General features: G+C 42.1%; 1 protein-coding gene across 5 annotated transcripts in view; it reads right to left on the minus strand.

Annotated features, from left to right (window-relative positions):
* Positions 1-26819, minus strand: part of LOC134344194 (ankyrin-2-like) — a 978678-nt gene that overhangs the window by 108182 nt on the left and 843677 nt on the right. For all 5 annotated transcript variants that reach the window (XM_063043600.1, XM_063043603.1, XM_063043602.1 and 2 more), the window contains 3 exons: positions 26608-26730; positions 15829-15861; positions 5127-5148 (listed from right to left, as the gene is read on the minus strand). In XM_063043600.1, coding sequence (XP_062899670.1) covers positions 5127-5148; positions 15829-15861; positions 26608-26730 — 178 coding nt within the window. The remainder of the gene's footprint in view (positions 1-5126; positions 5149-15828; positions 15862-26607; positions 26731-26819) is intronic.

Consider the following 26819-nt stretch of genomic DNA (forward strand, 5'->3'; position numbering starts at 1 on the left):
ATGTAACAGATTCATGTCTAAAGAAAAAAAGGTCAGAAACCACAGAAAGCTGATTTCCTCTTAAAGAAAGCCAGTACTAGCAAACTGTCAGAACAACATTTGTTGCCCTCCATTTAAAAAAAATTAATTTTAAACAAGAGCTTTTTTTTTAGGAACTAGAACTAAAAAAACCATATTAAACAGCACATTAATTGAACCAGCTGCAAACCGGCATTTCAACAAGAAGAATCTCAAACCTAATGCACATAGTGTAAAGAAAAAGCTACTTAAATTAAGTAAGATCCTTTCCTTGGAACATCCTAGTTGTTCTGACAACTAAACAAAAAATAAACACTTTTGCAAATAAACAAAATCAATAAAACAGGATAAACCAAAATATAATCTACTGAAAGAAATCAAAAAATGTAACCAGTTGATGAAAGTCAGAAAGCAAAATATGGTGGATAGAGCAAAATTAAAATTTTGCAACACTCACACAAACACACAGAAAGTTTAAGCCAAGTTATTTCCATGCAAAACTAAACAGGACAGCATGAGGCATACAACCATATGCATGCAGTAAATAACAAGGACATTTTTAAAAGTTATGTGGCAATGTGGTGAAGAACAGTGGTTGATGTTGGCTATTTGAAATATGTTTCCCAGAAATGGCAATTTCAATTAAACATAACAATAAAATCCAACATAATATTTCCCACATATGAGGGCAAAACAAATGGGCTGGTCAAATCTTCTTTCAAATTTAAGAAAGATTTATGAGGAAATTTATTTCAGGGTTTATTGTATGTTCTGGAATGTCTAGTGGTTAATTTAATATTAGCAAATAATTTTTTGTTCAAAATATCTTGGCTGAATTTATATTGACAAGCTGAAACGAGCTGAACTTACACTACACTGCATTTGGGGGAGCATTTTTTTTCCTTCAGCTTTATATTTCAGTACAACAAATACTACCCACCAAAAGAAATTAAGGAAAAGGACCACTGTAATTCAGCAGACTCCTCTCAATTGTTGAATGAAGCCGATCTAATTTTTATGCACCTAACTGCCATATACTTCAAAGATGATGCCATAGAACAGAAATAAAATCCTTTGGAAAATTGTGGTTTACCTTGACAGAAATGAATTGTTGTGTGAGATAAAAACCTTTTTGATGAGCAATATTAATGGTATGTGTATTGTTCATTTAACTTTGACCCAAAAAATTGGATCAAAGGCACCCTCATTTAAAAGGTGTCCATCAAGTTTTCCTCTGTTGGTTGCCTATTTTACTATGGATTCTTCCAGCAATTTCATAACTGCAAGTCAGATGTTAAATTTCATTTCCATTTTTTTTTGTTTTTAATTTAATTTCATAACTCTTGCTGTCTTGCCTCACAGGTGGATAGGGTACTTAAGAAAGCTTATGGGGTGTTAGCTTTCATAAGTCGAGGGATAGAGTTTAAGAGTCGCGATGTAATGATGCAGCTCTATAAAACTCTGGTTAGGCCGCACTTGGAGTATTGTGTCCAGTTCTGGTCACCTCACTATAGGAAGGATATGGAAGCATTGGAAAGGATACAGATGAGATTTACCAGGATGCAGCCTGGTTTAGAAAGTATGCATTATGATCAGAGATTAAGGGAGCTAGGGCTTTACTCTTTGGAGAGAAGGAGGATGAGAGGAGACATGATAGAGGTGTACAAGATAATAAGAGGAATAGATAGAGTGGATAACCAGCGCCTCTTCCCCAGGGCACCACTGCTCAATACAAGAGGACATGGCTTTAAGGTAAGGGGTGGGAAGTTCAAGGGGGATATTAGAGGAAGGTTTTTTACTCAGAGAGTGGTTGGTGCGTGGAATGCACTGCCTGAGTCAGTGGTGGAGGCAGATACACTAGTGAAGTTTAAGAGACTACTAGACAGGTATATGGAGGAATCTAAGGTGGGGGCTTATTTGGGAGGCAGGGTTTGAGGGTCGGCACAACATTGTGGGCCGAAGGGCCTGTACTGTGCTGTACTATTCTATGAGTTTTATCTTTTGACTTTCTCCTTTTCCCTCAGAGTAAAAGTATAACTCATAGAAACATGGAAAACCTACAACATAATACAGGTCCTTTGGCCCACAAAGCTGTGCCGAACATGTACTTACCTTAGAAATTACCTAGGGTTACCCATAGCCCTCTATTTTTCTAAACTCAATGTATCTGTCCAGGAGTCTCTTAAAAGACCCTATCGTATCCGCCTCCACCACCATTGCTGGCAGCCCATTCCACGCACTCACCACTCTCTGCGTAAAAAACTAACCTCAGACATCTCCTCTGTACCTACTTCCAAGCACCTTAAAACTGTGCCCTCTTGTGTTAGCCATTTCAACCCTGGGAAAAAGCCTCTGACTTTCCACTCAATCAATACCTCTCATTATCTTGTACACCTCAATCAGGTCACCTCTCATCCTCTGCCGCTCCAAGAAGAAAAGGCCAAGTTCACTCAACCTATTCTCATTAGGCATTCTCCCCAATCCAGGCAACATCCTTGTAAATCTCCTCTGCACCCTTTCTATAGTTTCCACATCCTTTCTCCAGTGAGGTGTCCAGAACTGAGCACAGTACTCCAAGTTGGGTCTGACCAGGGTCCTGTATAACCTCTCAGCTCTTAAACTCAATCCCACGGTAGATGAATGCCAATGCACCGTATGCCTTCTTAACCACAGAGTCAACCTGTGCAGCAGCTTTAAGTGTCCTATGGACTTGGGCCCCAAGATCCCTCTGATCCTCCACACTGCCAAGAGTCTTACCATTAATACTATATTCTGCCATCATATTTGATCTACCAAAATGAACCACCTCATACTTATCTGGGTTGAACTCCATCTGTCACTTCTCAGCCCAGTTTTGCATCCTATCGATGTACCGCTGTAACCTCTGATAGGCCTCCACACTATCCACAAAAAAATCACGAAGAGAAGGAGTCCCAGAACAGATCCCTGAGGCACACCACTGGTCACCAACCTCCATGCAGAATATGACCCGTCTACAATCACTCTTTGCCTTCTGTGGGCAAGCCAATTCTGGATCCACAAAGCAAGATCCCCTTGGGTCCCATGCCTCCATACTTTCTCAATAAACCTTGCATGGGTTACCTTATCAAATACCTTGCTGAAATCCATATATGCTACATCTTCATCAACCTGTTTAGTCACATTCTCAAAAAATTCAATCAGGCTCATAAGGCACGATCTGCCTTTGACAAAGCCACGCAGACTATTCCTAATCATATTATGCCTCTCTAAAATGTTCATAAATCCTGCCTCTCAGGATCTCTTCATCAATTTACCAAACACTGAAGTAAGACTCACTGGTCTATAATTTCCTTGGCTATCTCTACTCCCTTTCTTGAATAAGGGATCAACATCTGCAACACTCCAATCCTCTGGAACCTCTCCCATCCCCATTGATGATGCAAAGATCATCGCCAGAGGCTCAGCAATCTCCTCCTTCGCCTCCCACAGTAGCCTGGGGTACATCTCCTCCGGTCCTGGTGACTTATCCAACTTGATGCTTTCCAAAAGCTCCAGCACATCCTCTTTCTTAATATCTGTATGCTCAAGCTTTTCAGTCCACTGTAAGTCATCCCTACAATTGCCAAGATCCTTTTCCATAGTGAATACTGAAGCAAAGTGTTCATTAGGTACCTCTACTATCTCCTCCGGTTCCCTATACACTTTTCCACTGTCACACTTGATTGGTCCTATTCTCTCACGTCTTATCCTATTCTTTTCTTTGTAACTCTTTTGATCTTAATACAGAATCTTTTAGGATTTTCCTTTAACTTTTTTGCCAAGGATTCCCATTCCCACTCCTCCCTTATTTTGTTCTTTTTCCTCACCATACCATCAAAATCCTTTGTTAACAAGGGTTCCCTAATTCTATCAATCTTGTCCTTCACTCCTGCAGAAATATGTTGGTCCTGAATTCATGTTTTCTTTTAAAAAGTCTCCACTTGCTGCAAGTTCCTTTATCTTAACCTTTCCTAAATATTGATGAAAGCCATCAAAATTAGTGTTGCCTCAATTTAAGGCTTTAGTATCTGGGCCAACTCCACTTTTTTCCATACCTACATTAAAACTAATAGAATCTTGTCATTGGTCTCAAAGTTGCTCCCTCAATGACAATTAAACACCTGTCTTGCTTTGTTTCCCAAGAGGAGGTTGAGTGTTGCTCCCTCTCTAGTAGGTCATTGATGCACTACTTAGGAAAGTTTCCTGGATACATTCTTGCTCCATATAACCAGCGTGGTTTTGCTTTCACCAATACCAGAAATTTTTCAGAACTAGTGTCTGAAATTTTAAAAAATTTGAACAATTTTACAAATTGCAGTATTTTCTGATTGTTAGATTTCCTGTGGAATAACCAAGGCAGGTTCCAGATCATTGGTAACTTTAACACACCTTGGCATTATTTTGGTCTATGTGCTTTGCCATGTAAATGCATGGTTACACTAAAACCATTACCATAATAATAAACTCAGTAGAAAATTTCCCACAAAATTAATTTTGGGAAACTTTTATCGATATTAAGAGTACTCAACATGTGTGCAGAACTGCAACCCTACAATACAACGAAAATATTTAATAGTCTGAGGTACCTCCAGGAATGCCAACAAAGTGATTTATAAGTTGTTGTTAGGTATTTCTATTTAATTTTTGGCTTTAGTCCTTAGTATAAAAATGTCAACTGTACTTCACCACAGTAGATGCCATTCTGATGTTGGAACAATTCACAAAGATAATTGAACAAAATGTCATATGAGACATGGAATAGGCATGCCCTCTGCTCATCAAGGAGCATGTAATTTCATACTTAATGTGAAAAACAGAAAGAATTTTATGATAATGCCACAGGAACAGCAGGACCATAAGGGATGTTAAAGGAAAGTGGATGTTCAGATGATTATTTAGTTATTAATCCACATAAGCATACGTTAATACTGGTGTTTTAATCAATTAAACAATTATTAAATATAATTAATATGAATATAATTACTGATATATCTACAAGCATTAATAGCAGGTTGTTAAATTATTTTAAATATTATATACTCTCCTGATATTATTAATTTTGTTGTACGTACAGAAATTATTCTTACATTTATCTTGAGTTCCAGTCACCTGCAAATAATAAAAGGACAAAATAAATACATAATGATCTTCATCAATTACAGTCTTTTCTTTTTAATAGTTTTGTTTTGGATAGCTAGCATGACTTAATGGAAAAGGAGTGGCAAAAAAAAGCCACCTTAATCACAATCCCTTATAATTTCAAATTCCCTGATGTCCCTGATTGAATGGAGATCCAAACAATTGAAAGTACAAAGCAACACACATAAAATGCTGGAGGAAGTCAGCAGATCAGGCAGCATCTATGAAAATGAATAAACAGACAATGTTTCAGGCCAAGGCCCTTCTTAGGGACTGAGAGGGAAGGAAGAAGATGTCAGAATGAAAAGATGGGGGGAAGAGAAGGAGGCTAGCTGGAAGGTGATAAGTGAAGCCAAGTATGTGGGAATGGTCAAGGGCTGGACAAGAAAGAATCTGATAGGAGATGAGAGTGGACCATAGGAGAAAGGAAAGGAAGAGGAGAAACAGGGGGAATTGATAGGCAGGTGAGAAGAAGTAAAAGGTCAGAGTGTGGAATAGAAGAAGGGGTTGGGGGAAAATCTTTTACCAGAAGGAATCAATATTCATGCCATCAGATTGGAGGCTACCCAGATGGAAGATAAGGTGTTGCTCCTCTAGCTCATCAAGGTGGCCTCATCTTGGCACAAGAGGAGGCCATGGACCAGCACATCGGAATGGGAATGGGAATCAGAAGTAAAATGTTTAACCACCAAGAAGTTCCTCTTCTGGTGGATGGAGCGGAGGTGTTCAACGAAGCGGTCCCCCAATCTATGATAGGTCTCACCAATGTAGGGGAGGCCATATCAGAAGCACTGAGGTACAGTGACCTTTGTGCTGCAAAACACATTCTCCAATGGCTCAGGGCTAATATTATCAACAATGTCAGAGAATTACTTCAGTCAATTTTATTGTACATAGATGCATACCTTTTTGGCATATGTAAAATAATATATTTAAAACCAGACAACAAGAATAGAACATAACACAAATAACATTTCCAGTACTTTTTCTCAGCAGCAGTATCACATTCTGTCATTTAAAAATTAAGTAGTTATACAAAGCCACAAAATAGTCCATTTTGTCGGATGATGTTGCCAGGTGATAGTGCTGAAGATGTAGTAGCTGGTTTACAAACAGAGGCAATGTGAGGAGAGGCTGTTGATTGGACAAAATTGCAGTCAACAGAATGTGACGCAATGCAAAAGGTGGACAAAATCAAAAGAGGTGAATACAGGACTGAAGGCATTATATTTGAATGAGCACAATATATGGAATAAGGTAGATGAACTTGTAGCACAATTGCAGATTGGCAGGTGTGGTGTTGTAGACATTACTGAATCATAGCTGAAAGAACATTATAGCTGAGAGCTTAATGTCTAAGGATACAGATTGTATCAAAGGGACAGGCAGGAAGGCAGAAGGGGTGGTGTTGCTCTGTTGGTAAAAAATAAAATCCAATCATTAGAAAGAGGTGATACAGGATTGGAAGGTGTTAAATCATTGTGGATAGAGCTAAAGGACTGCCAAGGTAAAAAGGCCATTATGGCAGTTGTGTAGAGAGCACCAAAGTACAACGGGAGACAGAAAATGCATGCCACAAAGGCAATATTACAAAAGCCATGCGGGATTTCAATATGCAGCTAGATTGGGAAAACCAGACTGGTACTGGAATCTATGAGGGGGAATTTCTAGCGTGCCTACAAAATAGCTTTTTAGAGTAGCTTATGGTTGAGTCCACTAGGGGATCAGCTATTCTGGATTGAGTATTGTGCACTGAACTGGAATTGATTAGCAAGTTAAGGAAAAATAACCCGGCGGGGTGGGGGGGAGATGTGATCATAATATTATCGAATTCATCCTGAAATTTGAGAAGGAGAAGCTAAAATCAGATGTATCAGTATTACAGTGGAATAATTGGAATTAGATCGGCTTGAGAGAGAAGTTGACTGAAAAAGTACATGGGCGAAGATGACGGCACTGCAGCTAAGGTTGGAATTTCTGGAACTAATATGGAAGGCACAGAATATAGACATCCTAAAGAAGAAGTAGTGTTCTAAAGGAAAGATGACAGAACTGTGGCTAACAAGAAAAGTCAAAGCCAGCATGAAAGCCAAAGAGAGGACATATACTAGAGCAAAAGTTAGTGGAAGTTAGAAGATTAGGAAGATTTCAAAGGTAAAGATGGAATACAAAAGAAAGAAATCCAATAATATTAATATGTAATACAAAAAGATACACCTAGCAGTATGGTGGATGTACCAGGTGTCATGGGTCATGAGGTGTGTGAAGTTACCATTATTAGAGAGAAGGTTCTTGGGAAACTGAAAGGTCTGAAGGTAGATAAGTCACCTAGACCAGATGGTGTACAGTCCAGGGTTCTGAAAAAGATTGCCAAAGAGATCGTGGAGGCATTAGTAATTGTTTTTCAAGAATCACTAGATGGTTCCAGAAAGCTGGAGAAGTGCAAACGTCACTCCACTTTTCAAAAAGGGAGAGAGGCAGAAGGAAGGATACTATAGACCAGTTAGTCTGACCTCGGAAGTTGGGAAAATGTTGGAGTCGGTTATTAAGGATGAGTTCTCAGGGTAACTGGAAGATAAAAAAGGCCGTAGTCAATGGCTTCCTCAAGGGAAAATCTTGCCTGACAAATCCGTTGGAATTCTTTGAAAAAACAACAAGCAGGGTAGACAAAGGAGAATCAGTTGATGTTGCATACTTGGATATTCAGAAGGCCTTTGACAAGGTGCCACACATGAGACTGCTTAACAAGCTACAAGCCAGGAAATGTCAGGAAAGATCCTAACATGGACAAGGCAGTGGTTGATTGGCAGGGGGTAAAGAGTGGGAATAAAGAGAGCCTTTTCTGAGTGCCTGCAGGTGACTAGTGGTGTTCCACAGGGGTTTGTGCTGGGACCAATTCTTTTTATGTTATATGTCAATGATTTGGATGATGGAATTGATGGCTTTTGGCAAAGTTTGCAGATGATAAGAAGACAGATGAAGGGGCAGGTGGTTTTGAGGAAGTAGAGAGGCTACAGGAGGACTTAGACAGATTAGAAGAATGGGCAAAGAAGTGGCAAATGGAATACAGTGTTGGGAAGTGTATGGTCATGCACTTTGGTAGAAGAAGGGATTGACTTTTTTCTAAATGGAGAGAAAATACAGAAATCTGAGACCATAAGACAAAGGAACAGAAGTTGGCCATTCGGCCCATCGAGTCTGCTCCGCCATTTTATCATGAGCTGATCCATTCTCCCATTTAGTCCCACTCCCCCACCTTCTCACCATAACCTTTGATGCCCTGACTACTCAGACACCTATCAATCTCTGCCTTAAGTACACCCAATGACTTGGCCTCCACAGCCACCCGTGGCAACAAATTCCATAGATTCACCACCCACTGGCTAAAAAAATTTCTTTGCATCTCTGTTCTGAATGGGTGCCCTTCAATCCTTAAGTCATGCCCTCTTGTACTAGACTCCCCCATCATGGGAAACAACTTTACCACATCCACTCTGTCCATGCCTTTCAACATTCGAAATGTTTCTATGAGGTCCCCCCTCATTCTTCTAAACTCCAAGGAATACAGTCCAAGAGCGGACAAACGTTCCTCATATGTTAACCCTCTCATTCCTGGAATCATTCTAGTGAATCTTCTCTGTACCCTTTCCAACGTCAGCACATCCTTTCTTAAATAAGGAGACCAAAACTGCCCACAGTCCTCCAAGTGAGGTCTCACCAGTGCCTTATAGAGCCTCAACATCACATCCCTGCTCCTATACTCTATTCCTCTAGAAATGAATGCCAACATTGCATTGGTCTTCTTCACCACTGACTCAACCTGGAAGTTAACCCTAAGGGTATCCTGCACGAGAACTCCCAAGTCCCATTGCATCTCAGAACTTTGAATTCTCTCTCCATTTAAATAATAGTCTGCCCATTTATTTCTTCTGCCAAAGTGCATAACCATACACTTTCCAACATTGTATTTCATTTGCCACTTCTTTGCCCATTCTTCCAATCTATCCAGGTCTCTCTGCAGACTCTCCATTTCCTCAGCACTACCAGCCCCTCCACCTATCTTCGTATCATCAGCAAACTTAGCCACAAAGCCATCTATTGCATAATCTAAATCGTTGATGTACAACGTAAAAAGAAGCGGCCCCAACACGGACCCCTGTGGACCACTGGTAACTGGCAGCCAACCAGAATAGGATCCCTTAATTCCCACTCTCTGTTTCCCGCCAATCAGCCAACACCCTATCCACGTATGTAACTTGCCCGTCATTCCAAGGGCTCTTATCTTGTTGAGGTACAAAAGAACTTGGGGAGTCCTTGTGCAGAGTTCCCTAAAGGTTAAATTGCAGGTTGAATCTGTCCTAAGGAAGCCAGATACAAAGTTAGCATTCATTTCAGGAGGCCTAGAATATAAAAGCAAGAATATAATGTTGACACTTTATAAAGCACTGGTGGAACCTCACTTGGAGTACTGTGAGCAGTTTTGGGCCTCGTATTGTACAAAAAATGTGCTGCAACTGGAGCGGGGTCAAAGCAGGTTCACGAAAAGGATTCTAGGATTGAATGGCTTGTTATATGAAGAGCGTTTGATGGCTCTGGACCTGTATTCACTCAAATTCAGAAGAATGAGGGATGTCTTCATTGAAATTTATCAAATGGTGAAAGGTCTTGACCGAGTGGATGTGGAGAAGATGTTCCCTATGATGGGGGAGTCTAAGAGCAGAGGACACAGCCTCAGAATAGAGCAGCATCCTTTTAGAACACAGAGGAGGAGGAAGTTCTTTAGTTAGAGAGTGGTGAATCTGTGGAATTCTTTGCCACAGCCAGTGATGCTTTCTTGATTAGTCAGGTAACGAAGGGATATGGGGTGATGGCAGGAGATTGGGGCAGAGAGGAAAATTGGATCAGCCATGATGAAATGGTGGAGCAGGTTCAATGAACCAAATAGCCTAATTCTCCTCCTATATCTTATGGTCTTACAGATTGGTAAGAAATACAGAGGAATGCCAGATGGAATTAATACTGATTTGTTGATACTCTTTGAGAAGACTACAATGGATAGGGTGTAAAAAGTAATTGGTGGAGTCCTAAAAGGGTATTGAGGACAGAGTGTACAAATTCAAGAATCTCTGAAAGTGGCAGCAGAGATAGGTAAGGTGTTCAAGGCAGCATTATCTGTCTTCACTAGTCATTGCTTCGAAGCACAGATAGATGCTGATGCAACTTATAAACTGTTCCTGGCTACAGCTGGAGGCTAGTGACTAGCGGAATGCGTCAAGGATTAGTGCTAGGCCCATTGTTGTTTTTCAATTATATCAATGATTTGGAGCACCGTTGCAGATAATACTGAAAAGGGTGGTAGAGTGGACAATGAAGAATGTTTATCAAATATTACAGGGGAATCTTAATCGGCTGAGTAAATAGACTGAGGAATGGCAAATGGAGCTTAATTCAGGTCTTGAATTTTGGAAAGCCAAATCCAGGTAGGACTTCCACAGTGAATGGCAGGGCCTTGGGCAATGTTGTACAATAGAAGTACAAGTACATGGTTGTCTGAACATGGAGTCACAAACAAGTTTGCAGGGTGGTGTAGAAAGCTTTTTGCATGCTGGCCTTCATAAGTCAGGGTATTGAATACAAAAGGTGAGGAGATCATGGTGCATGATGCTATTGAGGCTGCACTTGAAATATTGTGTTCAGATTTGCTTGCCCTGCTGTGGAAAAGATGTTACTAAACTGGAAAAAGTGCAGAAAGTATTTACAAGGGTGTTACTGCGATTTGAGGGTCTGAGTTACAGAGAGAGGTTGGACAGGCTAGGACTTTGATCCTTAGAGGGTGGGAGATTGAGAGACAATCTTATAGAGATGTATGAAATCATTAGTATAGAGAGGGGGAATGCACTCAGTCTTTTTCCCAGGGTTGGGGAATCAGGAACTAGAGTGTATAGGTTTAAGGTGAGAGGGGAAAGATTCAATGGGAAGTTGAGGGGCAAAGGGTGTTATAATAATGGAATGAGTTGGAGAAGAAGTCATTGAGATAGGCACAATAACAACTTTCAAATACAGTTGGACAGGTACAGGCTTTGGAAAGGGTTAGAATGACAAATTCTGGCTACTAGCTTGGATTGGGCAGCATGGCCCAGATAGGCCAAAGGGCCTGTTTAGGTGCTATATAACTTCATGACAATTACAAGCCAGGCAGCAAGGAGCAAGTGAGTCTGACATCAGCCATGAATACATTACTGGAAGGGAATCTGAGGAACAGAATCTATCAATATTTGGATAGACAAGATATAATGAAGGATAGTCAGCATGGCTTTGTGCATGGGAAACAGGGTCTTACAAATCTGAGTTAATCAGGAGAATACATGATGATAGGCAATGGATATTGCCTATGTCAACCTTAGCAATACCTGTAACAAGGTCCCACATGGCAAGCTCATCTACAAAGTTAGATTTAGATCACATAGGATCCAAGGAGAGATAACTAACTGGATTCATGATAAGCTCGATGGAAAAAGCAGAGTGTGGTGGTGAAGGCAGTTTCTTGTACAGGAGACCTTGATTCATGCAAAGTAAGTTTGCAGATGATAACTTCAAATAGGTGGTATTGTAGACAGTGAAGCAGGTTAGACAAAAATTATGGGGGGGGGGATTCTTTATAAGCTAGGTAAGTGGGTTGAGGAATGGAAAATGGCTTTCAATTTGAATCAATTTACCCTTGGGGCAAGTGATCATAATATAATGGAATTTGCCCTGCAATTTGAGGAGATTCTAAAGTCCAGTGTATGAGTATTACAGTGGAGTAAAGAGAGTTACAGAGGCATGAGAGAGGAGTTGGCCAGAATTGATAGGAGAACAACACTAACAGGGATTACGGCAGATCAGCATCAGGAATTTATGGAAGCACATGAAAAGCACAGGATATATACATATATACAAAGACGAAGAACTTAACAGGAGAAGTCAAAGCCAACATAAAAGCCAAAGAGAGGGCATATAATAAAGCAAAAATTAATGAGAAATTAGCGTACTGGAAAGCTTTTAAAAACCAACAGAAGGCAACTAAAAAAGTCAATAAGAAGATAAGGATGGAATACAAAAGTAAGCCAGTCAATAATATTAAAGAGCATACCAAAAGTTTCTTCAGATACATAAAGTGTAAAAGAGAGGTGAGAGTGGATATCGGATCACCGGAAAAAGTTGCTGGAGAGGTCATAATGGGAGACAATAAAATGACAAGTGAACTGAATAAGTACTTAGTATCAGGCTTCACTGCGGAAGACACCAGCAGGCATCAGTTCCAGGTGACAAGAGACATGAAGTGTATGAAGTTACCGCAACTAGAAAGAAAGTTCTTGGGAAGCTGAAAGGTCTGAAGATGGATACCTGGACCAGATGGTCTACAGTCCAGGCTTCTGAAAGAGGTGGCTGAAGAGTTTGTGGAGGCATTAGCAATGATCTTTCAAGAATCAATTGATTCTGGCATGGTTCCGAGGGCATAGAAAATTGCAAATGTCACTCCACTCTTCAAGAAGGAAGAGAGGCAGAAGAAAAGAAATTCTAGGCCAGTTCTGACTTCAGTGGTTGGGAAGATGTGGTGTTGATTGTTAAGAATGTGGTTTCAGGGTACTTGGAGGCACGTGATAAAGTAGACCATAGTCAACATGTTTTCCTCAAGGGAAAATCTTGTCTGACAAATCTGTTGCCATTCTTTGAAGAAATAACAAGCAGGATACACAAAGGAGATCGCTTGATGTTGTTTACTGGGATTTTCAGAAGGCCTTTGACAAGGTGCCACACATGAGGCCAGGTGTCATCTATGGAAAAGAGTGGGCTGAGATCTGAAATGTTGACTGTTTACACTTTTCCATAGATTCTGTCTGGCCTGCTGAGTTCCTCCAGCATTTTGTGTGTGTGAGGCTTTATAAAGCACTGGCAAAGCCTCATGGAGTACTGTGAGCAGTTTTGGCCCCTTATCTAGGAAAGGATCTTCTTACATTGGAGAGGGTTTAAAAGAGGTTCACAAAGATGATTCTGGGAATGAAAGGCTTATCGTATGAAGAGTGTTTGATTGCTTTGGACCTGCACTGACTGGAATTCAGAAGAATGAAAACTATAGAATGGTGAAATGCCTTGATAGAGTGGATGTAGAGAAGCTGTTTGCTATGGTGGAGGAGTCTAAGACCTGAGGACGCAGACTCAGAATAGAGGGGTGTCCTTTTAGAATGGAGGTGGAGAGGAATTTCTTTAGCCAGAGAGTGATAATTCTGTGAAATTCATTGCTGTAGGCAGCTGTGGATGCTAAGTCATTGGATATATTTAAGGCAGAGGTTGATAGATTCTTCTTAAGCCAGGGCATGAAGGAATATGCCCCAAGGCAGGACATCTCCAAAGGCAGGAGATTGGGACTGTGAGGGAAAATGGATTAGGCATGATGAAATGGAGGAGCAGGCTGAATGGGCGAAATGGCCTAATTCTGCTTCTATACTTTATGGTCTTATAAGTGTTTTGATTTTGGGAAGTCAAACCAGGGTAGGACTTATGTAGTGAATGACGGACCTGGGGAGTATCTTAGAACAGAGGAAACAAGGAATAAAAGTGCATACTTCACTTTCAGTGAAGTCATAGTTTGACAGAGTGGCAAAGAAGGTATTTAGCATGTTGACTTTCTTCAGTAAGGGCACTGAGTACAGAAGCTGGACTGTTAAGTTGCAGTTGTACAAGATGTTGATTAGACTGCACCTGGACTACTGTGCACAGTTTTAATCACGTTATTGGGAAGAGATAATTCTCCTTGCTCCCTGGGTGGATGAGAGTGGGGGCTGTAGGAAGGATGAGTAACCCAACTGTGGCACCATAGTTCAGGGAGCCATTCAAGAGGGGGGAGAGAAGAGAAATGTAGTGGTAATTGTCAGGGGAATAGACAAGAGTTCTCTATTAAAATGGGTGGCCCTCTTTTTCTGACGGATGGAGTGCAGACATTCGTGGAAGTGGTCTCCCAAGCTACATCGAATCTCACCAATACCACAAATGCCAGGAGAAAGGCAGTTAGAGCAGAGCACCACTGTGGCAATTTATTGCTACATGCAGCTGTGGAGGCCAGGTATTTAAGGCAGAGATTGATAGGTTCTTGATTGGACATGGCAGCAAAGTTTACGGGAAGAAGGCCGGGAACTGGGGTTGAGGAGGAGATAGAAAAAAGGATCAGACATGATTGAATGGCGGAGCAGACTTGATGGGCCAGATGGTCTAATTCTGCTCCTATGTCTTATGGTCTTTTATACAGGAGGCCACATTGGGAGCACCAAACACAGTAAATGACTCCAATGTCTCATCTCACCTGGAAGGACTGTTTAGGGCCCTGAGGAAGAGGTGTAGGTGCAGGTGTAGCACTTGTTCCACTTGCAATGATAAATTCCAGAAAGGAAAATCAGTGGGGAGGAACAAATGGACAATGGAGTTGCGTAGGGAGTGATCCCTGCAGAAAGCAAAAAGTGGGAAGGAAAGACATAACAAGGACAGTGAACTTGTGACACAAATCAGTATAAAGGGGTATGATTTACTGGCCATTACCGAAACGTGGTTGCAGGGTAGAAAAGATTGAGAATTAAGTATCCAAAGATATCAGGTAATTCAGAAGGATAGGCAGGAAGGTAAGGGAAGCTCTTAATTAAGGATTATTAATTAATCCTTTCATTCTTTTATTGCTGATTTTACATGAGGGATAATTTCAAACAGTGAACAATGAGGAGAAAATTAGAAAATCACAACAGCAATGTGCACAAAAATCAGAGTTATTCACACCATGCTGAGGTTCCAGATTGATAGGGAATGGTAGCTACTTTTTAAAATGATGGACATTTTTGATTTTCAATTGCAAAGTGATGAAGAGACATTATATTAGAACAGAATTTTCAGTCACTTAAACTCCATAGCTGAAGGATGTTATAGAAGATCAAGCTGTTGAGGAAAGTTTTTAAACGGGGATGGCATGCATCAGTAGGATTTGAGAATGAACTTCTAGGCTCACCAGATATTTTTAACCTGTCTTTCTAATGGTTAGCTGAATTATTCAGATTCAGGACAGCATATTAGTTTCTATTTTTGAGCTGATTCAGCATGACTGAACTACAAGTAACCTCACTGACCTAAGGGTGGAAAGTATAAGTTCAAGAAGGCTTTTGATTCTGAGTGTGATTCTGTATGAGCATTTGACGAGGACAGGATTGTGAATAGCTTATGACAATCAAATGAAAGATTACAACTGAATAACACCTGTTTGAATAGGATGTTTAGGAGAGACTCGGTCAGTCAAATTACATTGCAGTAAATCAATGCCTGTAGGAGAGAACAGGAAAACAGTGAAGATACAGATGTAATGGTCTCATGGTTTCTGAAATGATTATGGCCTTTTTAATGCAGCTTGCTGTCAGGATCGCCCAGGAAACTGTAGGATTTATTTCATGATAATTGAATTCTAATTCATCTCCAAATGAAAAGACATCACAACCAAGGAAATTCAGTTGGAGAGATAAAATGATATCATTTGTAAAATGATTAAAACTGCATATTAGAATTAATTTCAGTGTTTGTTAGCATATTGGTTAGTTTTACAGATAATTAGTAATGGAATTCTACTGTTAAAGTTACCTCTTCCTCTTGCTCCGGATCTGAATCTGACTCCTTTCCATCCAAAGTTGACAAGAAGCAAAAAAAAAAGATAAGAGGAAAGCATGGAATAATCAGAGCTTTGCAGCAGAACAGAAATAACGAGTTACAGCTTGTCAGCATATTCCAGAGGAGCACTGCACAGCATTGAGGAGTGACAGCTCCACAGCACGAGAAATTATTCCAGAGGACCATAGCACAGCACAAAAGCAAGCATCTGTGTTAATCTCAGAAAGAAATACAGAAAGATTAAATCTGTTCTATATGGATGAAAGTAATAATGTTAGAGAAAATGAATTGTTTAGCATAAAACCCTAGACTGTTCTCAACAATGAAAGAGGAGAAATAGATCAGGCTACCCAGAGGGAATCAAAACAGCTCATCAATAGATGGTGTCAATTATCAATCACTGATTATGTCTAGGTTTTGCTTTCTGATTACCATGGAGTTATTTATATTTCGTATGCATATTTGAAGATGGTGCATTTTAATTCTTTACACAAGACCAAGATACAGTGCCGATAAAAAGTATTCATTCCCCTTGGAAGTTTTCATGTTATTGTCTTACAACATTGAATCACAGCGGATTTAATTTGGCTTATTTTGACACTGATCAACAGAAAAAGACTCTTTCGTGTCAAAGTGAAAATAGCTCTCTACAAAGTGATCTAAATTAATTACAGTTATTAAACAAAAATTATTTGATTGATTAAGTATTCATCCCCTTCAAGTCAGTATTTAGTAGATGCACCTTTGGCAGCAACTACAGCCTTGAGTCTGTGTGGATAGGTCTCTATCAGCTTTGCACATCTGGACACTGCAATTTTTCCCCATTCTTCTTCAGAGAACTGCTCAAGCTCTGTCAGATTGCAAGGGGATCGTAAGTGAACAACCCTTTTTAAGTCCAGCCACAAAATCTCAATTGGACTGCGATCTGGACTTTGACTTGGCCACTCCAGGACATTATGCTTTATGCTTGGGGTGATTGTCTTGCTGAAAAACAAATCTTCTCCCAAATCGCATGTTCTCTTACAGATATAAGGGTTTCCTCCAGGTTTCCCTGTAATTTGTTGCATTAATTTTACTCTCTACCTTCACAAGCCTTCCAGGGCCTGCTGCAGTGAAGCATCCCCACAGCATGATGCAGCCACCACCATGCTTCATGGTAGGGATGGAGTGTTTCTGATGATGTGCAGTGTTTGAACATAGCATTTAGTCTGATGGCCAAAAAGCTTAATTTTGGTTTCAACCAACCATAGAACCTTCTTCCAGCTGACTACAGAGTCCTCCTCATGTCTTCTAAGATTTCACGTGAGTTGTTTTCCAATAGTGGCTTTCTCATTGCCACTCTCACATAAAGCTGTGACTGGTGAAACACCCAGGCAACAGTTATTGTATGCACAGTCTCTTCCATCTCAGCCACTGAAGCTTGTAACTCCTCCAGAGTTAGTGGCTTCCCTCACTAGTCCCCTTCTTGCACAGTCAATCAGTTTTTGAGGATGGTCTGCTCTAGGCAGATTTACAGCTGTGCCATATTCTTTTCATTTCTTGATAATTCACTGAAAGGTACTCCAAGTGACTTGGATATTTGTTTGTATCCATCTCCTGACTTGTGCTTTCCAATAAGCTTTTTGTGGAGTTGCTTGGAATGTTCATTTGTCTTCATGGTGTAGTTTTTGGCAGGATACTAACTCACCAGCAGTTGGATCTTTCAGATACAGGTTTATTTTTACTACAATCAATTGTAACACCTTGACTGCACACTAGTCTCCAAAATCAGATCTCCATTTAACTATTTAATTATGTGACTTCTGATACCAATTGGCCGCACCAATGGTGATTTGGTGTGTCATAGTAAAGGGGGGGGGTTGAATACTTATGCAAAGAATTATTTTGCGTTTTATATTTGTAATTAATTTAGATCACTTTGTAGAGATCTGTTTTCACTTTAACATGAAAGTGTCAAAAAAACCCAAATTAAATCCACTGTGATTCAATGTTGTAAAACAATAAAACATGAAAACTTCCAAGGGTGTGAATACTTTTTATAGGCCCTATATGTTTGTGCTCTCAGGCGGATACAATGAAGAAACATAAAAGACCAGTCAAATGATACTTCATTATTCGCTCACCCAATTTACTATCACGAGCAACCTATCAGAATTCAAAGTTCAAAGTAAGTTTATTATCAAAGTCCATATATGTCATCATATATACCCTGAAATTAATTTTCTTGTGGGCATCATACTCAATAAATCCAGAATAAAATAATAACTATAATAGAATCAATGAAAGACCGCACCAACTTTGGAGTTCAACAAGTGTGCAAGAGACAACAAACTGTGTAAATACAAAAAGAAAGAAATAATAATAATAAATTAATAAGCAATAAATATTAGAACGTGATGAAAAGTCCATAGGTTGTGGGAACATTTCAATGATGAGTGAAGTTATCCCCTGTTGTTGAAGAGCCTGATGGTTGAGGGGTAGTAACTATTGCAGAACTAGGTAGTGTGAGTCATGAGGTTTCTTGATGGCGACAGCAAGAGCACAACATGTCCTGACTGTAGGAGGTCCTTGATGATGGATGCTGCTTTCCTGCGACAACATTTCATTTAGATGTGCTCAATGGCATGTGTGTGTGTGTGTGGGGGGGGTGGATTTGCTTTACCCGTGATGTAGTGGGCCGTATCCACTAGTTTCTGTAGGATTTTCAAAGAGACTATTTTATGAGACAATGCTTGATTCAAGATTTTGAAAATTATATTAATCAAGGCTCCTGACGAAGGGTCTCGGCCCGAAACGCCGACTGTACCTCTTCCTAGAGATGCTGCCTGGCCTGCTGCGTTCACCAGCAACTTTGATGTGTGTTACTTTAATCAAGGCTCTATACCTCTATATTTCAGTTAGTTAGGTGGTTATAATTTTCACCTTTACCTTGATAATTTGCATCAGCAAAAGAATATGTCCCATTTAAACTAAATCCACATCAATACCTTCATTCAAGGTGAGCATATCTACTTTAAGCATAAAGAGTCAGGTTAAGAGTCTGCCTTCTTTGCACCAATTGTTGGTATAGGGAGAGCAAACACGTTAAGTTGTGGAAGCTAAGAAAGCTGTGTTGTTTAAAAGGGGACAAACAGAACACAGTAGATTTGTCAGTTGCCCATGATGACACTAGCAGATCAAAAATTCAGTCTTTGATACCTTGTTCCAAAAATAATACTACATTTCTATTAGCTCAAACTAGTTATAACTGCAGAATTTAGATAACAAAAACACTATTTTTTTTGTCATGTGGAATTTCACACCATGGGACTGCTTGAGGAGGATGTAGACTTAGTGTGTCTTCAATAGCTTTATAAGACCATAAGGCACAGGAGTAGAATTAGCCTATTTCACCCATTATGTCTGCTCTGCTCATGGCTGATCCATTTTCACTTGCAGCCCTGATCCCCTGCCTTCTCCCCATATCCCTTCCTGCCATGACCAACCAAAGATCTATCAAATATAAACATACATAAAGACTTGGCCTCCACAGCTGCCTGTGGCAACAAATTCCACAGGTTCATCACTCTCTGGATAAAGAAATTCCTCCTCATCTCCGTTCTAAAAGGACACCCGTCTATTCTGAGGCTGTGTTCTCCGGTCTTAAACTCTCCCACCATAGGAATCATCATCTCCACATCCACTCATTCAAAACTTTTCATGATTCAGTAGGCTATGATGAGATCACTCCTCATTCTTCTGAATTCCAGTCAATACAGGCCCAGAATACTGCACCTGAATGTGGCCAAAACCAGGGAGATGGTGATTGATTTTAGGAAGAAGACGGGTCCTGTATACATTCTGGGAGAAGTTGTTGCAGCGGTGAAGGAGAACAAACACTTGGGTGTTCACCTCGACAACAGACTTGACTGGAAAACCAACATGAAAGCTGGTTACAAGGAGAGGATGAGCAAACTCTATTTTCTAAGGAAGATGAGATCCTTCAATCTGTGCAGGAGGATGTTGGAGATCTTTTATCAGTCTGCCGTAACGAGTGAAGCCTTCTTTGTGGCTTTATCTTAGGGCTGAAGCATCACTGCTGGTGATGCAAAAAAACTGAATAAACTCATCAAAAAGGCTGGATCCATCCTTGGCTACAAATCGGACTCTTTTGAGTTAGTGGTGGAGAGGAGGTCACTAAACAAACTGTTATCCCAGGTACCTAAGCAGAGAGAGTCATTGGGAAAACTTAGAGGAGATTCAGTGAGGAAACGGCCTGGTGTTTCTGGGGGGAACAATATTCCAGCAATATACCAAGGAACTCCCAAAAGCAAAAGACCCTATTCCTGAAGGCTCAGTGGGACCATGCTCCAGTGCGTCGCTACAGATAGAGGGTATTTGTGCTAAAGCCATACTTGACACCAGGTCGCAGGTCACATTGTTGTAATGTTCATTTTATAACCAGTATCTGAAGCATTTACCATTGACACCATTCAGGGTAATGGAGATCTGGGGACTCAGTGCCAGTGATTATCCATACGACGCTTATTTGTCAGTGAAGCTGGAGTTTTCGAAGGCCGATGTGGGAGTGTCTGAGGTCCTTGATACATCAGCCCTGGTTTGTCCAGACCCCATTGAGAAGGACGGCATTTCATTTCAATTGCAGATATGATAGGGTCTTTTAAGAGACTCCTGGAGAGGTACATGGAACTCAGAAAAATAGAGGGCTATGGGTAACCCTCAGTAATTTCTAAGGTAAGGACATGTTCGGCACAGCTTTGTGGGCCGAAGGATCTGTACTGTGCTGTAGGTTTTCTATGTTTCTATGGTGGGGACCAACACCCCTCCTGGGGGACTGCAAGGAGAAGGCTGGTGAGAGCTTTCTGGGAACAGTGTCTATGCACCCAGTATTTCGAGCTGCTTTTGAGGAAGTATGTGGTTGCATTGGGCTGAATACTGACTTTAGTCGAAGCCAATGGTGGTACGGCCCAGGGAAGTAGCGAGAGTGATGGGGATGCCCAAATTTCCCAGAGTGGCTGAGGGCCACTTAGTAGACCTCCAGAAGACCACAGGGGAGGTCGGGATTTCCTGCTGGGTTACTGGTGAGGCCCGAATTGCAGAAGCCCTTGGTTGTACAGGCGAGCAGGATGGCAGTGATTGTCAGGAACACTACAAAGAGAGAGACCACCTTCAGGCAGGGGATGCCCCTGGTGCATCTGTTCCTGATGATGGTAATGTCTACTGTCCCTGTGAGACATGCCAGGGAGAAACTATTGGAAGAGGGGAGGGAAGTTGACTGCTGATAGTTGACTCCTTGGTTCCTGCAGATTGGAAGAGGAGGTTGGTAGAGAAGATGTTGAAGCTGGAAGGTGTCTTTTCCACTGATGAGTTTGATATGGGTTGTTCCAAGAGCACGCGTCACACTATCCGGGTGACCGAGGACACTCCATTTAGAGAGAGGACGCGGATACTGGCCCCTGCAGAGGTGGAAGACATTCAGCAGCATTTGGGTAAGTTGGAGGAAGCTGGGATCATCACTGAGTCCCAAAGCCCCTATGTGTCCCCAATAGTAGTGGCCCAAAAGAAGAATGTGAAGGTACGGATGTGTGTGGATTATAGGACTCTGAACAGGCGCACTGTCCCTGATCAGTGTATGGTCCCGAGGATTGAAGATGCGCTGGCCTGTCTGAGTGGCGCGAAGTGGTTCAGTATGCTGGACTTGAGTGGATATTACCCCATGAGTGAGGCTGACAAAGGAAAGGTAGTTTTTATATGTCCCCTGGGATTCTTGCAGTTCGAAAGGATGTCCCAGGGCATATTGGGAGCTCCTGTAACACTTCAGCGGGTTATGGAGAAGACAGTGGAGTTACCTGAGGTATTGGTGTATCTGGATGACCTCATAGAGTTTGGATCCACATTGGAGGAACATGAAGCAAGGCTACTGAAGGTGCTTGATCGCCTGAAAGCTGAAGGGTTAATACTTTCTCTGGACAAGTGCCAGTTCTGCAAAATGTCTGTTAGCTCTGTTGGACACATAGTCTCAAGGGCAGAGTAGCTACAAATCCGGCTAAGATAGAGGCAGTGACCACTTGGCCAAGACCCCAGAATGTGAACGCTCTGCGCTCGTTCCTCGGGTTCTGTGGTTACTATTGGAGGTTCGTGAAAGGCTACGCGAAAGTGAGTCACCCATTGAATCAGCTTCTGTGTGGTTACCCGCCCTTGGGGAAGAAAGGAATGCGGGGAGAAAAGAACAGGAGGGTGGAGAGTATCTTAGCCCATTGGAGCCCTTTGGACTGAGGTGGGATGCAAAATCTGAGGAGGCCTTTCAGTCATGGAAGGAGCTGCTGACCCAGGCGCCAGTGCTGGCTATTGCGGACCCCCGGTTGCCATATGTACTGCACACGGATGCTAGCCGAGAGGGTTTAGGGGGCGTCCTGTATCAGGATCAGGGCACTGGGTTGAGATCCATTGTCTTTGTCAGCTGGAGTCTGTGCCCCTCCGAGAAAAACTATTCCATGCACAAGTTGGAATTTCTGGTGTTGAAATGGGTGGTGGTGGATAAGCTGAGTGACTACTTCTTCGGGGCCAAGTTTGAGGTGAGGACGGACAACAACCCCCTAACTTATATCCTGACCTCGGCGAAACTGGATGCCACAGGCAATTGGTGGTTGGCAGCGTTGTCTGCCTATGATTTCAGCCTGAAGTACCGGCCGGGGAGCCGGAACATTGATGCTGATGCTTTGTCCCGACGGATGCATGAGGGACTGGTCAGAGACGAGGAGTGGGAGAGCGTTCCTGCCCCCGGGGTGAAGGCCATGTGTCAGTTTGCCATCACCGTGAAGGTAGAGGAAAAAGGAGGAGCAGGATCGAGCGGTGGATCATTTGAGGCTTCTGATGACACCATAGCCCAAGTTTACTGTAACCTAACTGCTCTGAAGACAAATCAGCTGCTGGAATTCAGTTCTGGGGAAGTAGCAACTGCTCAGCAAGATGATCCAAGCATCGGTACCATTTGGTCAGCGGTCGAAAAGAGAAATATGGCTCAGGCGGAGAAGACGAAACATGCGTCGGTGCCTCCATTACTGAAAGAACGGCTTCAGTTGGAATTGAAGAACCAGATCTTGTACCGAGTCACATCACCCCCGGACCGACCTCGGCATTGCCAGCTGGTTCTGCCAGTGAAGTACTGTAGGATTGCGTTGAAGTGACTTCATGATGATTCTGGGCAATTGGGGGTGGACAAGACCTGTTGATTGCTCAGAGACCAGTTTTACTGGCCCCGGATGAAGTCGGAGGTCGAACAGTACTGCAAGTCGTGCATTCGATGTACACGGCGGAAGATGCTGCCTACCCGGACAACTCCTTTGTCACACTTGCAGAGTGCGGGGCCCCTGGACCTGATGTGTATTGATTTTCTGTCAATAGAACCCGATGCCAGCAACTCGGCAAATGTCTTAGTCACCTGACCCAGATCGGGGCTGTACCCTCCAGATATCCAGACCTGCCTCTCGGTTTTTTTGCACTACCTTACTTCCCATTTTTCTATATTCTATTTATGATTTATAATTTAAATTTTTAATATTTACTAATTTTAACTATTTTTAATATCTTTAATATTTAATATTTGTAATCCAGGGAGTGTGAAGCGCAGAATCAAATATCGCTGTGATGATTGTACGTTCTAGTACCAATTGTTTGGCGACAATAAAGTATAAAGTATAAAGTGAAGTATCACAGACCACCACACCAGCTATGCACAGGCTTTCTCTACTAAAGACCAGAGGGCATCCACGGTGGCCAAAGTGTTTTGGGAGAAGTATTTCATTTATTATGGCCTTCCCAGGTGAATACATAGTCATCAGGGACGGGAGTTCAACAGCAGACTCATCCATAAGTTACTGGGCATGCTTGGAGTCGAGAAGTCGAGGACCACACCCTATAACCTGCAGGGTGATCCCCAGCCCAAGAGGTTTAATCGAACCTTGCTAGACATGCTCAGGATCCTTGAGATCAGCAAGAAGAGCAGGTGGAGTCAACATATTGGACATCTGGTGCACAATTACATTTGTACTCGAAATGAAGTTACTGGGGGGCCAGATTATCTGATGTTTGGCACGAGGCGAGGTTGCCCATTGACCTTTGTTTTGGGACTGACAAAATAAGCCACCGAAGATTTATCTGACGTATGTGTCTGACATGAGAAGAGAGTTGAAAAGGGCTTATGAATTAGCTGGGGTTGTGGCTGCCAAGCAGAATCAATGAAATAAAAGGAGGTATGATCAAAAGATGAGGTTCTCCCAACTCCTACCAGGACACTGGGTCCTCAAAAGGAATTTGGAGCTACCTGGGAAATATAAGTTGGCTGACCACTGGGCAGCTATGCCCTATGTGGTGGAGAGTCAGATGCCAAACCTACCAATTTTTTGGGTGAAACCAGAGGATGGGAATGGGCCTGTCAAGATTCTTCATTGGACCCACCTAAAACCCCTGGGACAGAGGTGCAGGTAAGCCCAGAGCCCGACTGGGAGCCTACACCTAGTAAGAGGACTCTGCAGAAAAGTGGGGCGATTGCAGGGCCCCCAACAGGCAAGGCTAGCCTGGCCCCCTCCCCTGAGAGCGATACTGATTCGGAGGATGAGGACCTGGATGTGTGGTATATGCTGCCTTTTGCTAACTCCCCATTGATTGAGGAAGAGACTTCCAGCCCTTCTCTCAGTCAGGTGAAGTGGGGTAACAGCCTGGGTTGCAGCGGGACCTTGCAAGGGACGAAGTGGGGCTTGGCAACAGGACAGAGGGGTCCGGGTTGCAGGTGGGCATGAGTGATAGGTCGGGTGAGGCCTCGTCAGGTAGACCAGAAGTCTCCCCAGTAGCGTCTGAACCTGAAGAGTTAGGTGAGGGGGTACGGAGGTCTCAGAGAATTAGGAGACCATCAGATAAGTTGGCCTACGTAGCACCGGGGGAACAGAGTGTGACCCCTACTGTTTTGGAGAGCTATGTCACTGCCTTTTACACTTGGATTGGGCTTTGTGTTTTGCAGGAAGGGTTGGCGAATTATCTCAACGTCATGAGGACGTGACTAAATTTGGTTCGGGGGATGATTCACTGCTAATGTAATGGCCTCTCTGTAAGGTTTCACTGCTAAGGTAATGTTTTCTCTGTAACAGCAATGTTTGGGTTATGACTAGAGATAACGGGGCCTTTGGAATGTGTGCCATCCAATGAGAGGCATGTTGTTTCTTTATTGTGGGTCTAGGAGCAGGGATTTTGCGGTCTTTTGTCAGCAAGAGATGAAGAGAGAAGACGTGAATGGAAAGAGTTGGTAGACCGCCGGACGGAGGGGACTTGGAGCGAGGGTCTGACGGTCAGCGACACTCGGAGGAGGTCGATGGGGAACGAATGGACAATTCCATGAGCTCCAACGTGCACTTAACGACTGTTTCATTAAAATAGGCCCTTTTTCTTTTTATTTTCCTTACTAATCCTAGAGTCAGATTAAGATTCATAAAGTTCAATCGTTTAATTGCATATGGCGTACTGCCTGATATCTTGAGGTTCAGATTTGTAACTGGGCAACACATCACGCAGCATCCACACAAACGAGATTTCTCAGTTTGGCTGGGCCAGAGGCTGTCATCCCCGAGACAAACATATGCTGGCCGAACCTGAGGGTTACAAAGGCTAATGTGCCAAAAGCTTTCTTTATGACCCTAGTACCTGTGATGCAACTTTCAATGAATTGTGAACCTGTATCCCCAGATCCCTTTGTTCTTCAGCACTCCTCAGTACTCTGTGTAAGATCTTCCCTGGCTGGTCCTACACTTCTCACTAGTCTGCATTCAATTCCATCTGCCATGTTTCAGCACATTATTCCAGCTGGTCTAGATCCCATGCTGCAAGCTTTGATAGTCGTTCTCGCTGTTCACTACACCCCAATCATGGTGTCAACTGTAAATTTGTTGATCCAGTTAACCACATTAATATAGATGTCAAACAACACTGGACCTAGGATTGATCCCTGTGGTACTCCAGTCACAGGTCTCCAGTCAGGGAGACAATCATCTACTACCAATCTCTGGCTTCTCCCACAAAACTAATGTCTAATCCAACTTACTACCTCCTTGACCAACTTCCCATGTGGGACCTTGTCAAATACCTTGCTAAAGTCCATATAGACTGCCTTGCCTTTATCAACTTTCTTGGAAAGTTACTCAAAAATCTCTACAAAGGTTGGTTACACATGACCTATCATGCACGAAGCCATGCTGACTATTCCTAATCAGTTCATGTCTATCCAAATACTCATATTTCCAGTCCCTTAAAACACTTTCTGATAACTTTCCCACTACTAATGTCAGGCTTAGCAGGCTATAATTTCCTGGCTTGTTTTTAGAATCTTTCTTAAACAGCAGAACAACATTAGGTCTCCTCCAATCCTCCAGTCACTAACGATGATTTAAATAGCTTTGCTAGTGCCCTTTCAATTTCTGCACTTGCCTCCCACAGGGTCTGAGGAAATGCCTCGTCAGGCCCTCGGGACTTATCCACCCTAATTTGCCTCAAGACAGCAAACACCTCTTCCTCTGTAATCTGTATAGGGTCCATGAGATTGATGCTGCTTTGCCTCACTTCTATAGACTCAGTGTCCGTCTCTTCAGTAAATACAAATGCAAAAAATTGACTTAAGATCTCCCCCATCTCCTTTAAGTTTTATGAATATTAGACCATTCAATCATACATAGATTTTTGTGGAGGGTGAGGAAAAGGCTTCTTTACCTTGCTGTATAGGGGTAGTGTAATATTTAGGTTGCAAATAGCATGCTGCACAAGACCTCTTGTAGATTTTGGTTCTCTTATGAAGGATAAACGTCCACATGGTTCTTGAGTTGTGTCTCGTACCTGTTAATACATAGTCCAGAATTTGAGCTTGGTTTATATATGAAGAAAACAATAAGAGCCATTATGAAAGATGAGAGAATGAAACTAGT

The sequence above is a fragment of the Mobula hypostoma genome, chromosome 3 (assembly GCF_963921235.1).
Source record: "Mobula hypostoma chromosome 3, sMobHyp1.1, whole genome shotgun sequence".
Taxonomy (NCBI): domain Eukaryota; kingdom Metazoa; phylum Chordata; class Chondrichthyes; order Myliobatiformes; family Myliobatidae; genus Mobula; species Mobula hypostoma.